Source organism: Sebastes umbrosus, chromosome 9 (assembly GCF_015220745.1).
Source record: "Sebastes umbrosus isolate fSebUmb1 chromosome 9, fSebUmb1.pri, whole genome shotgun sequence".
NCBI classification, from domain to species: domain Eukaryota; kingdom Metazoa; phylum Chordata; class Actinopteri; order Perciformes; family Sebastidae; genus Sebastes; species Sebastes umbrosus.
In genome coordinates, this window is record NC_051277.1 from 15329408 (window position 1) to 15343003 (window position 13596).

General features: G+C 42.4%; 4 protein-coding genes across 9 annotated transcripts in view; all 4 read left to right on the plus strand.

The window, feature by feature from the left end:
• The window catches only part of LOC119493873 (protocadherin gamma-C5-like), a 223100-nt gene that overhangs the window by 59944 nt on the left and 149560 nt on the right, over window positions 1-13596 (plus strand). The window lies entirely within an intron of this gene.
• On the plus strand, window positions 121-3085 carry LOC119493896 (protocadherin gamma-A12-like). The gene has a single exon (XM_037779415.1). It carries the CDS (start codon window positions 339-341, stop codon window positions 2796-2798), a length of 2460 nt encoding a protein of 819 aa, XP_037635343.1. The 5' UTR covers window positions 121-338; the 3' UTR covers window positions 2799-3085.
• Window positions 3347-13563, plus strand: LOC119493894 (protocadherin gamma-A3-like). The gene is made up of 2 exons (XM_037779413.1): window positions 3347-6222; window positions 13344-13563. The coding sequence occupies exons 1-2, from the start codon at window positions 3772-3774 to the stop codon at window positions 13350-13352; spliced, it is 2460 nt and encodes an 819-aa protein (XP_037635341.1). The 5' UTR covers window positions 3347-3771; the 3' UTR covers window positions 13353-13563.
• Window positions 7030-9955, plus strand: LOC119493895 (protocadherin gamma-A3-like). The gene has a single exon (XM_037779414.1). It carries the CDS (start codon window positions 7193-7195, stop codon window positions 9650-9652), a length of 2460 nt encoding a protein of 819 aa, XP_037635342.1. The 5' UTR covers window positions 7030-7192; the 3' UTR covers window positions 9653-9955.

Sequence of the window (13596 nt, forward strand, 5' to 3'; positions counted from 1 at the left end):
TTCCACAGGAGGTATAGATGTGTTCAGTGAGTCGGCTTCAGAGCGTTAGTGTGACAGGGGCCTTGTTTGATGTTCAGCTTTTGGACTCTAAGGGACGCTGTTGGTCAGTAAATATTTTCAGTGTTATGTCGTCATTCAGTCCATCCTCCGCCTGACTGTACAGTGAAGAAGGCTCTCTGTGTTTAGTCGTGGTTTAAGACACGTAGGAGAGAACATGGTCTCACAGACTTGCATGTAAAGATTGAAGACGTGTTTAGATGTAACGGATATATCGGGACCAGCTTTACCGTCACATCAACTGGATACAGATCATCTTTTTTTCATTCTTTGTTGCAACGATGGCGACTCGAGGATCTTTCACCTTCATATGCGCAAGATGGCGATTGTTTTATGGATTGCGACGGCAAATCGGACTGCTTATGTTGCTGTTTCATGCGCTTAACATGGTAGATGGACAGATTCGTTATTCCATACCAGAGGAGATGAAGAAAGGCTCTGTTATCGGTAATGTAGCGCAAGATCTCGGCTTAGATCTGAAGAGGCTCCGTTCTGGGCGGGCCCGTATCGTGACCGGAGAAAACATCCAGTACACCGAGCTGAAGACAGACAAAGGGACGCTGGTAGTGAATGAGAGAATAGACCGAGAGGAGCTTTGTGGAGACGTGACGCCGTGCAGCTTCAGCTTTGAGGTGATTTTAGAGAATCCAATCGAGTTACACAGAATAACTGTTGAGGTTTTAGATATTAATGATCATGCTCCCGTTTTCCCAAATAAAGATAAACCTATCAGCCTCGAAATCACCGAATCAACTGCAGTCGGAGTGCAGTTTCCACTGCAGAGTGCAGAGGATCTAGATGTGGGGCAAAACGCGTTGCAGGATTATGTTTTGTCACCAAACGACAATTTTATTTTGAAACAACATGCAAATCCAGACGGAGGTAAATATGTTGAAATGGTGCTCCAGAAGGCTTTAGACAGAGAGCGACATCCACATCTGTCTTTAAAACTAATCGCAGTTGACGGAGGAACACCACAGAGATCTGGTACAGTAAATATAGATGTCACTGTGTTAGATGCCAATGATAATGCTCCAGTATTTAACCAGTCAGTGTATAAAGCATCTGTGATGGAAAACACAGCGAAAGGCACTCGTATTATTACAGTAAATGCCACAGATGCTGACAGTGGTTCAAATGCACTCATTACTTACAGTTTGTCTAAAATGAAAGGAAGTGCAGCGAATATATTCAGTATTGATGAAAACACTGGTACAGTGTATGTGTCTGGTCAGATTGATTATGAAAAAGACAGAAAATACGAGGTGAGAGTAGAGGCAAAGGATCAGGGTGGCCAAACCGGGACGAGTAAAATTATATTAGATGTTGTTGATGTCAACGATAATGCCCCAGTTATAAATATTATGTCATTTTCTAGCCCCTTGTCTGAGGATGCACCTCCTGGCACAACTGTTGCTGTTTTGAACATAAAGGATGCAGATTCTGAGAGTAATGGCCAAATAAAATGTTCTATAGATGGTAAACTTCCATTTAAGATCGAGTCATCTCTAACAAACTATTACAATTTGATCACAGATCAATATTTTGACAGAGAATCAGTCTCAGATTATAATATAACAATAACAGCCACTGATTTTGGGTCTCCCCCACTTTCTAGCTCAACAAAGTTACATCTTAAAATCTCTGACATCAACGACAACGCACCTTTATTCAATAAAAACAGTTATTCTGCTTACGTCACAGAGAATAATTCACCTGGAATTTCCATATTTGCTGTCAGCGCGCGAGACTCTGATTGGAATCAGAACGCCAGAATCTCGTATCTTTTAGAGGAAACACAAGTCAGTGGTAGTCCAGTTTCTACTTATGTGTCTTTAAACTCTGAAACGGGAGTTCTCAGCGCAGTTCGTTCTTTTGATTATGAGCAAATTAAACAGCTTCAGCTAGTAGTCAAAGCGCAGGATGGAGGTTCCCCTCCACTCAGTAGCAACGTGACTGTGAAATTAATGATCCAGGACCAGAACGACAACCCTCCTCAGGTCCTGTACCCAGTCCAGACTGGTGGCTCTCTGGTGGCTGAAATGGTGCCTCGTTCAGCAGATGTGGGCTATCTGGTCACTAAAGTGGTGGCTGTTGATGTGGACTCTGGACAGAATGCCTGGCTCTCCTATAAACTGCAGAAAGCCACAGACAGGGCGCTGTTTGAAGTGGGCTTACAGAATGGAGAAATAAGAACTATCCGCCAAGTCACTGATAAAGATGCTGTGAAACAAAGACTGGCTGTTATAGTGGAGGACAACGGGCAGCCCTCTCGTTCAGCTACAGTCATTGTTAACGTGGCGGTGGCGGACAGCTTCCCTGAAGTGCTGTCTGAGTTCACTGACTTTACACACGACAAGGAGTACAATGACAACCTGACTTTTTACTTAGTGTTGGCTCTGGCTGTAGTCTCCTTCCTCTTCATCACGTGTTTAGTGGTTATTATATCAGTGAAGATCTACAGGTGGAGACAGTCTCGCGTCCTGTATCACTCCAGTCTCCCTGTGATTCCATATTATCCACCACGTTACTCAGACACTTTGGGGACAGGGACTCTCCAACACGTGTACAACTACGAGGTGTGCAGGACGACTGACTCCAGAAAGAGTGACTTTAAGTTTGGAGGAGCCGGTAGTCAGAACGTGCTGATAATGGACCCCAGTTCTACAGGGACGATGCAGCGGATACAGAGTGAGAAGAGCATCCTGGATGAACCAGACTCTCCTCTAGAGGTCAGTTAAATATTTTAGCTTCTTCTGTGTGCCCCCTTTTGTTTTCTTTCTTTTTTTAGTTGCATTGATACAACCGTTGCTCTTCGTGCAGTCATTTCAGCACCATGGACAGCATCTCAGTTGGCATCGCCTGATAGAAATGCTGCTTTCTGTTAAAGTCTTCTTAGATACTGCTTTGGACATCATAGGCTCCTGAACGAACACCATACGAACTTTATATGTAAATATAGTTATATTTCCTTAATGCGTTTTAGGGAAAATAGTGCTGCATTGATCATATTCAAACGGCAGGCGTCTGTGCGCATTTAAGAGGCGAGTGCTTAACTTTCATATCAGTCTTTATAAGACTTTGCAAACCGTTGAATCGTTGTAGTGATTCATTACAATGGTTTTAGAGTCTACATTTTCTTATTTTGCATTAAACAACATTGTTACTTATTTTATTTGTAATCAGTTGCTTGTTTTTTGTCTATAGGAACGAGTGATTGTAGGCAAATTGTTTGAGAATAAGATTTCATTTTCTGTCATTTCTTTCAGTTCCTTTTGTGTTTTACTTTCAAACAGCATTTGGCATTATACGATATGTTCAGTTGAAATATATTTTAATTTAGAAACACTTTATTAAAGGCATTACAGTGTAATTTTCACACGAGGTAGAGATGTGTTCAGTATGTCTGCTTCAGAGCTTTAGTGTGGTGCAGAGGCCTTATTTGATGTTCAGCTTTTGGACTCTAAGGGACGCTGTTGGTCAGTAAATATTTTCAGTGTTATGTCGTCATTCAGTCCATCCTCCGCCTGACTGTACAGTGAAGAAGGCTCTCTGTGTTTAGTCGAGGTTTAAGGCACGAAGGAGAGAACATGGTCTCACAGACTTGCATGTAAAGGTTGAAGACGTGTTTAGATGTAACGGATATATCGGGACCAGCTTTACCGTCATATCAACTGGATACAGATCATCTTTTTTTCGTTCTTTGTTGCCACGATGGCGACTCGGAGATCTTTCATCTTCATATGCGCAAGATGGAGATTGTTTTATGGATTGCGACGGCAAATCGGACTACTTATGTTGCTGCTTCATGCGCTTAACATGGTAGGTGGACAGATTCGTTATTCCATACCGGAGGAGATGAAGAAAGGCTCTGTTATCGGTAACGTAGCGCAAGATCTCGGTTTAGATCTAAAGAGGCTCCGTTCTGGGCGGGCCCGTATCGTGACCGGAGAAAACATCCAGTACACCGAGCTGAAGACAGACAAAGGGACGCTGGTAGTGAATGAGAGAATAGACCGAGAGGAGCTTTGTGGAGACGTGACGCCGTGCAGCTTCAGCTTTGAGGTGATTTTAGAAAACCCTATGGAACTGCACAGAATAACTGTTGAGGTGTTAGATATTAATGATCACGTTCCAGTTTTCCCAAATAAAGATAAACCTATCAGTTTTGAAGTCAGTGAATCGGCTGCAATTGGAGTGCAGTTTCCACTGCAGGGTGCAGAGGATCTAGATGTGGGACAAAACGCGTTGCAGGATTATGTTTTGTCACCAAACGACAATTTTATTTTGAAGCAACATACAAATCCAGACGGAGGTAAATATGTTGAAATGGTCCTCCAAAAGGCTTTAGACAGAGAGCGACATCCACATCTGTCTTTAAAACTAATTGCAGTTGACGGAGGAACACCACAGAGATCTGGTACCGTAAATATAGATGTCACTGTGTTAGATGCCAATGATAATGCTCCAGTATTTAACCAGTCAGTGTATAAAGCATCTGTGATGGAAAACACAGCGAAAGGCACTAGTATTGTTACAGTAAATGCCACTGATGCTGACAGTGGTTCATACGGAGTCATTACATACAGTTTGTCTAAAATGAAAGGAAGTGCAGCAAATATATTCAGTATTGATGAAAACACTGGCAGAGTTTCTGTGTCTGGTCAGATAGATTATGAAAAAGACAGAAAATACGAGGTGAGAGTAGAGGCAAAGGATCAGGGTGGCCTAATCGGAACAAGTAAAATTATATTAGATGTTTTTGATGTCAACGATAATGCCCCAGTTATAAATATTATGTCATTTTCTAGCCCCTTGTCTGAGGATGCACCTCCCGGTACAAGCGTTGCTATTTTGAACATAAAAGATGCAGATTCTGAGAGTAATGGACAAATTAAATGTTCTATAGATGGTAAACTTCCCTTTAAGATCGAATCGTCTCTCACAAACTATTATAATTTGATCACAGATCAATATTTTGACAGAGAATCAGTCTCAGATTATAATATAACAATAACAGCCACTGATTTTGGTTCTCCCCCCCTTTCTGGCTCAACAAAGTTGCATCTTAAAATCTCTGACGTCAACGACAACGCACCTTTATTCGGTAAAAACAGCTATTCTGCTTACGTCACAGAGAATAATTCACCTGGAATTTCCATATTTGCTGTCAGCGCGCGGGACTCTGATTGGAATCAGAACGCCAGAATCTCGTATCTTTTAGAGGAAACACAAGTCAGTGGTAGTCCAGTTTCTACTTATGTGTCTTTAAACTCTGAAACTGGAGTTCTCAGCGCGGTTCGTTCTTTTGATTATGAGCAAATTAAACAGCTTCAGCTAGTAGTCAAAGCGCAGGATGGAGGTTCCCCTCCACTCAGTAGCAACGTGACTGTGAAAATACTGATTCAGGATCAGAACGACAACCCTCCTCAGGTCCTGTACCCAGTCCAGACTGGTGGCTCTCTGGTGGCTGAAATGGTGCCTCGTTCAGCAGATGTGGGCTATCTGGTCACTAAAGTGGTGGCTGTTGATGTGGACTCTGGACAGAATGCCTGGCTCTCCTATAAACTGCAGAAAGCCACAGACAGGGCGCTGTTTGAAGTGGGCTTACAGAATGGAGAAATAAGAACTATCCGCCAAGTCACTGATAAAGATGCTGTGAAACAAAGACTGACTGTTATAGTGGAGGACAACGGGCAGCCCTCTCGTTCAGCTACAGTCATTGTTAACGTGGCGGTGGCGGACAGCTTCCCTGAAGTGCTGTCTGAGTTCACTGACTTTACACACGACAAGGAGTACAATGACAACCTGACTTTTTACTTAGTGTTGGCTCTGGCTGTAGTCTCCTTCCTTTTCATCACGTGTTTAGTGGTTATTATATCAGTGAAGATCTACAGGTGGAGACAGTCTCGCGTCCTGTATCACTCCAGTCTCCCTGTGATTCCATATTATCCACCACGTTACTCAGACACTTTGGGGACAGGGACTCTCCAACACGTGTACAACTACGAGGTGTGCAGGACGACTGACTCCAGAAAGAGTGACTGTAAGTTCGGAGGAGCCGGTAGTCAGAACGTGCTGATAATGGACCCCAGTTCTACAGGGACGATGCAGCGGATACAGAGTGAGAAGAGCATCCTGGATGAACCAGACTCTCCTCTAGAGGTCAGTTAAATGTTTTAGTTCTGTGTGCCCCCTTTGTTCTCTTTTTTTGTTTAGTTGAATTGATACAACCGTTGCACTCCATGTAGTCATTTCAGAACCATGGACAGCGTCTCATTTGGCATCGCCTCATAGAAATGCTGCTTTCTGTTTAAGTCTCCATACATGCAGATTTGGACAACATAGGCTCCTGAACGAATAACATACGAACTTTGTTATGTAACTATAGTTATATTACCTTAATGAGTTTTAGGGAAAGTAGTGCTGCATTGATCATGTTCAAACTGAAGGCGTCTGTGTGCATTTTAGAGGCGAGTGCTTAACTTTCATTTCAGTCTTTATAAGACTTTGCAAACCGTTGAATCATTGTATTGAGTCATTACTGTGGTTTTAAAGTGTAAATTTGCCTATTTTCCATAAAAGCAACAGTTATACTTATTTTATTTTAAATCAGTTGTTTGTTTTTTGTCTGTATAGGAAGGACTGCATTCTAGGCAAATTGTTTGAGAATGAGGTTTGATTTTCTGTCAGTTCCTTTTGTGTTTTATTTAAACAGAATCTCGCATAATACAATATATTGAGTTGAAATATTTTTTAAATTTCAAATACTTTATGAAGAGACATTCCAGTGTGATTTCCACGCAAGGTAAAGATGTGTTCAGTCTGTCTGCTTCAGAGCTTTAGTGTGGTAGGGGCCTTATTTGATGTTCAGCTTTTGGACTCTAAGGGACGCTGTTGGTCAGTAAATACTTTCAATGTTATGTCGTCATTCAGTCCATCCTCCGACTGACTGTACAGTGAAGAAGGCTCTCTGTGTTTAGTCGTGGTTTAAGACACGTAGGAGAGAACATGGTCTCACAGACTCTCATGTAAAGATTGAAGACGTGTTTAGATGTAACGGATATATCGGGACCAGCTTTACCGTCACATCAACTGGATACAGATCATCTTTTTTTCATTCTTTGTTGCCACGATGGCGACTCGGGGCTCTCTCACCTTCATATGCGCAAGATGGAGATTGTTTGATGGATTGCGACGGCAAATAGGACTGATTTTGTTACTGCTTCAGGCGCTTAACATGGTAGGTGGACAGATTCGTTATTCCATACCAGAGGAGATGAAGAAAGGCTCTGTTATCGGTAATGTAGCGCAGGATCTCGGTTTGGATCTGAAGAGGCTCCGTTCTGGGCGGGCCCGTATCGTGACCGGAGAAAACATCCAGTACACCGAGCTGAAGACAGACAAAGGGACGCTGGTAGTGAATGAGAGAATAGACCGTGAGGAGCTTTGTGGAGATGTGACGCCGTGTAGCTTCAGCTTTGAGGTGATTTTAGAAAACCCTATGGAACTGCACAGAATAACTGTTGAGGTTTTAGACATTAATGATCATACGCCCGTTTTCCCAAATAAAGATAAACCTATCAGCCTCGAAATCACCGAATCAACTGCAGTCGGAGTGCAGTTTCCACTGCAGAGTGCAGAGGATCTAGATGTGGGGCAAAACACGTTGCAGGATTATGTTTTGTCACCAAACGACAATTTTATTTTGAAACAACATGCAAATCCAGACGGAGGTAAATACGTTGAAATGGTGCTCCAGAAGGCTTTAGACAGAGAGCGACATCCACATCTGTCTTTAAAACTAATCGCAGTTGACGGAGGAACACCCCAGAGATCTGGTACCGTAAATATAGATGTCACAGTTTTAGATGCCAATGACAATGTTCCCGTTTTTAACCAGTCAGTGTATAAAGCATCTGTGATGGAAAACACAGCGAAAGGCACTCGTATTATTACAGTAAATGCCACAGATGCTGACAGTGGTTCATATGCACTCATTACTTACAGTTTGTCTAAAATGAAAGGAAGTGCAGCGAATATATTCCGTATTGATGAAAACACTGGTACAGTGTATGTGTCTGGTCAGATTGATTATGAGAAAGACAGAAAATACGAGGTGAGAGTAGAGGCAAAGGATAGGGGCGGCCTAACTGGGACGAGTAAAATTATATTAGATGTTGTTGATGTCAACGATAATGCCCCAGTTATAAATATTATGTCATTTTCTAGCCCCTTGTCTGAGGATGCACCTCCTGGTACAACTGTTGCTATTTTGAACATAAAAGATGTAGATTCTGAGAGTAATGGGCAAATAAAATGTTCTATTGATGGTAAACTTCCCTTTAAGATCGAGTCATCTCTAACAAACTATTATAATTTGATCACAGATCAATATTTTGACAGAGAATCAGTCTCAGATTATAATATAACAATAACAGCCACTGATTTTGGGTCTCCCCCACTTTCTAGCTCAACAAAGTTACATCTTAAAATCTCTGACATCAACGACAACGCACCTTTATTCGATAAAAACAGTTATTCTGCTTACGTCACAGAGAATAATTCACCTGGAATTTCCATATTTGCTGTCAGCGCGCGGGACTCTGATTGGAATCAGAACGCCAGAATCTCGTATCTTTTAGAGGAAACACAAGTCAGTGGTAGTCCAGTTTCTACTTATGTGTCTTTAAACTCTGAAACTGGAGTTCTCAGCGCGGTTCGTTCTTTTGATTATGAGCAAATTAAACAGCTTCAGCTAGTAGTTAAAGCGCAGGATGGAGGTTCCCCTCCACTCAGTAGCAACGTGACTGTGAAAATACTGATTCAGGATCAGAACGACAACCCTCCTCAGGTTCTGTACCCAGTCCAGACTGGAGGCTCTCTGGTGGCTGAAATGGTGCCTCGTTCAGCAGATGTGGGCTATCTGGTCACTAAAGTGGTGGCTGTTGATGTGGACTCTGGACAGAATGCCTGGCTCTCCTATAAACTGCAGAAAGCCACAGACAGGGCGCTGTTTGAAGTGGGCTTACAGAATGGAGAAATAAGAACTATCCGCCAAGTCACTGATAAAGATGCTGTGAAACAAAGACTGACTGTTATAGTGGAGGACAACGGGCAGCCCTCTCGTTCAGCTACAGTCATTGTTAACGTGGCGGTGGCGGACAGCTTCCCTGAAGTGCTGTCTGAGTTCACTGACTTTACGCACGACAAGGAGTACAATGACAACCTGACTTTTTACTTAGTGTTGGCTCTGGCTGTAGTCTCCTTCCTCTTCATCACGTGTTTAGTGGTTATTATATCAGTGAAGATCTACAGGTGGAGACAGTCTCGCGTCCTGTATCACTCCAGTCTCCCTGTGATTCCATATTATCCACCACGTTACTCAGACACTTTGGGGACAGGGACTCTCCAACACGTGTACAACTACGAGGTGTGCAGGACGACTGACTCCAGAAAGAGTGACTGTAAGTTCGGAGGAGCCGGTAGTCAGAACGTGCTGATAATGGACCCCAGTTCTACAGGGACGATGCAGCGGATACAGAGTGAGAAGAGCATCCTGGATGAACCAGACTCTCCTCTAGAGGTCAGTTAAATATTTTAGCTTCTTCTGTGTGCCCCCTTTTGTTTTCTTTCTTTTTTTAGTTGCATTGATACAACCGTTGCTCTTCGTGCAGTCATTTCAGCACCATGGAAAGCATCTCAGTTGGCATCGCCTGATAGAAATGCTGTTTTCTGTTAAAGTCTTCATAGATACAGCTTTGGACATCATAGGCTCCTGAACAAATATAATACAAACTTTATGTACGTATATTATATTGACCAATTAATTTTGGAAAAGTAATGCTGCATTGATATTGTTCAAACTGCAGGTGTCTGTGCAAAGTTTACTGTCCAAGATCTAATGTTGTTGTTTATACTACACGCTTGGCAAGGAAGGATGCTGATAGTATGGTATACTGGGCATAAAGGCAACTGGAAAAGTTTAAGTAAGAATGCCGCCGTAGTAAATTAAGTAAAATGTCAATGCTGAGCAATAATATAATGCTGGATTCCCTACATACTTTAGCTTTACAATGTTTAAGTGACTACTCTTCTTGCTGCATTTACACTTCATATTACTGTTGAACATGTGCTACTACAGAATAGTTTGTCAACGAACTTTTTTATGGGCAAGTGCTTGACTTTCACAACAGTCTTTATGAGGCCTTGCAAACCTTGGAATCATATAGACATGACTATGGTTTTAGAGTTTAAACATGCATAGTTTCCATTAAGGCAACAATTGCATTTAATTAATTTTAAATCTTTTTTGCCTTTTGGAACTAGTGCACTGTTGGTGAATTGTTTGAGTGTGAGATATAGTTTTTTGTTATTTTTTGACTGGTCCTTTTTAGTTGTACTTTTAAACAGAATCTGGTGTAATGCAGTATTTTTAGTTAAGTTATATTTTAGTTAACAAATACTTTATGAAGAGACATGACAGTGGGATTTCCACACGAGGTATATCTATTTGTGTTCAGCCTGTTTGCTTCAGAGCTTTCGTGTGGTAGGGGCCTTATTTGATGTTCAGCTTTTGGACTCTAAGGGACGCTGTTGGTCAGTAAATATTTTCAGTGTAATGTCGTCATTCAGTCCATCCTCCGACTGACTGTACAGTGAAGAAGGCTCTCTGTGTTTAGTCGAGGTTTAAGGCACGAAGGAGAGAACATGGTCTCACAGACTCTCATGTAAAGATTGAAGACGTGTTTTTATATGTAAAGGATATATCGGGACCAGCTTTACCGTCATATCAACTGGATACAGATCATCTTTTTTTATTCTTTGTTGCAACGATGGCGACTCGGGGCTCTCTCACCTTCATATGCGCAAGATGGCGATTGTTTGATGGATTGCGACGGCAAATAGGACTACTTATGTTGCTACTTTATGCGCTTAACATGGTAGGTGGACAGATTCGTTATTCCATACCGGAGGAGATGAAGAAAGGCTCTGTTATCGGTAACGTAGCGCAAGATCTCGGTTTAGATCTGAAGAGGCTCCGTTCTGGGCGGGCCCGTATCGTGACCGGAGAAAACATCCAGTACACCGAGCTGAAGACAGACAAAGGGACGCTGGTAGTGAATGAGAGAATAGATCGAGAGGAGCTTTGTGGAGACGTGACGCCGTGTAGCTTCAGCTTTGAGGTGATTTTAGAGAATCCAATCGAGTTACACAGAATAACTGTGGAGGTTTTAGATATAAATGATCACGCTCCCGTTTTCCCAAATAAAGATAAACCTATCAGCCTCGAAATCAGCGAATCAGCTGTAGTCGGAGTGCAGTTTCCACTGCAGAGTGCAGAGGATCTAGATGTGGGACAAAACGCGTTGCAGGATTATATTTTATCACCAAACGACAATTTTATATTGAAGCAACATGCAAATCCAGACGGAGGTAAATATGTTGAAATGGTCCTCCAAAAGGCTTTAGACAGAGAGCGACATCCACATCTGTCTTTAAAATTAATCGCAGTTGACGGAGGAACACCACAGAGATCTGGTACAGTAAATATAGATGTCACTGTGTTAGATGCCAATGATAATGCTCCAGTATTTAACCAGTCAGCCTATAAAGCATCTGTGATGGAAAACACAGCGAAAGGCACTAGTATTGTTACAGTAAATGCCACTGATGCTGACAGTGGTTCATACGGAGTCATTACATACAGTTTGTCTAAAATGAAAGGAAGTGCAGCGAATATATTCAGTATTGATGAAAACACTGGCAGAGTTTATGTGTCTAGTCAGATAGATTATGAAAAAGAAAGAAAATACGAGGTGAGAGTAGAGGCAAAGGATCAGGGTGGCCTAACCGGGACAAGTAAAATTATAATAGATGTTGTTGATGTCAACGATAATGCCCCAGTTATAAATATTATGTCATTTTCTAGCCCTTTATCTGAGGATGCACCTCCTGGTACAACTGTTGCTGTTTTGAACATAAAAGATGCAGATTCTGAGAGTAATGGGCAAATAAAATGTTCTTTAGATGGTAAACTTCCCTTTAAGATTGAATCATCTCTAACAAACTATTATAATTTGATCACAGATCAATATTTTGACAGAGAATCAGTCTCAGATTATAATATAACAATAACAGCCACTGATTTTGGGTCTCCCCCACTTTCTGGCTCAACAAAGTTGCATCTTAAAATCTCTGACGTAAACGACAACGCACCTTTATTCGGTAAAAACAGTTATTCTGCTTACGTCACAGAGAATAATTCACCTGGAATTTCCATATTTGCTGTCAGCGCGCGGGACTCTGATTGGAATCAGAACGCCAGAATCTCGTATCTTTTAGAGGAAACACAAGTCAGTGGTAGTCCAGTTTCTACTTATGTGTCTTTAAACTCTGAAACTGGAGTTCTCAGCGCGGTTCGTTCTTTTGATTATGAGCAAATTAAACAGCTTCAGCTAGTAGTTAAAGCGCAGGATGGAGGTTCCCCTCCACTCAGTAACAACGTGACTGTGAAAATACTGATCCAGGACCAGAACGACAACCCCCCTCAGGTCCTGTACCCAGTCCAGACTGGTGGCTCTCTGGTGGCTGAAATGGTGCCTCGTTCAGCAGATGTGGGCTATCTGGTCACTAAAGTGGTGGCTGTTGATGTGGACTCTGGACAGAATGCCTGGCTCTCCTATAAACTGCAGAAAGCCACAGACAGGGCGCTGTTTGAAGTGGGCTTACAGAATGGAGAAATAAGAACTATCCGCCAAGTCACTGATAAAGATGCTGTGAAACAAAGACTGACTGTTATAGTGGAGGACAACGGGCAGCCCTCTCGTTCAGCTACAGTCATTGTTAACGTGGCGGTGGCGGACAGCTTCCCCGAAGTGCTGTCTGAGTTCACTGACTTTACACACGACAAGGAGTACAATGACAACCTGACTTTTTACTTAGTGTTGGCTCTGGCTGTAGTCTCCTTCCTCTTCATCACGTGTTTAGTGGTTATTATATCAGTGAAGATCTACAGGTGGAGACAGTCTCGCGTCCTGTATCACTCCAGTCTCCCTGTGATTCCATATTATCCACCACGTTACTCAGACACTTTGGGGACAGGGACTCTCCAACACGTGTACAACTACGAGGTGTGCAGGACGACTGACTCCAGAAAGAGTGACTGTAAGTTCGGAGGAGCCGGTAGTCAGAACGTGCTGATAATGGACCCCAGTTCTACAGGGACGATGCAGCGGATACAGAGTGAGAAGAGCATCCTGGATGAACCAGACTCTCCTCTAGAGGTCAGTTAAATAATGTAGCTTCGTCTCTGTGCCGTTATTTCTCCTTCTGTGTTTAGTTACATTGATAGTGAAGTGCTGCACGCTATACCGTCCTGTTCAGCACCATGGACAGCACCTCAATTTGCAGCACTTGATAGAAATACTGCTGTATTCATATTCAAAGTATATTACCCTTTACTCTCAGTTAGTGATGTGCTATTTTATTGTTTCACACACACATTGCTTAGTTATATTTTGCGTTTCACGGCTTGCT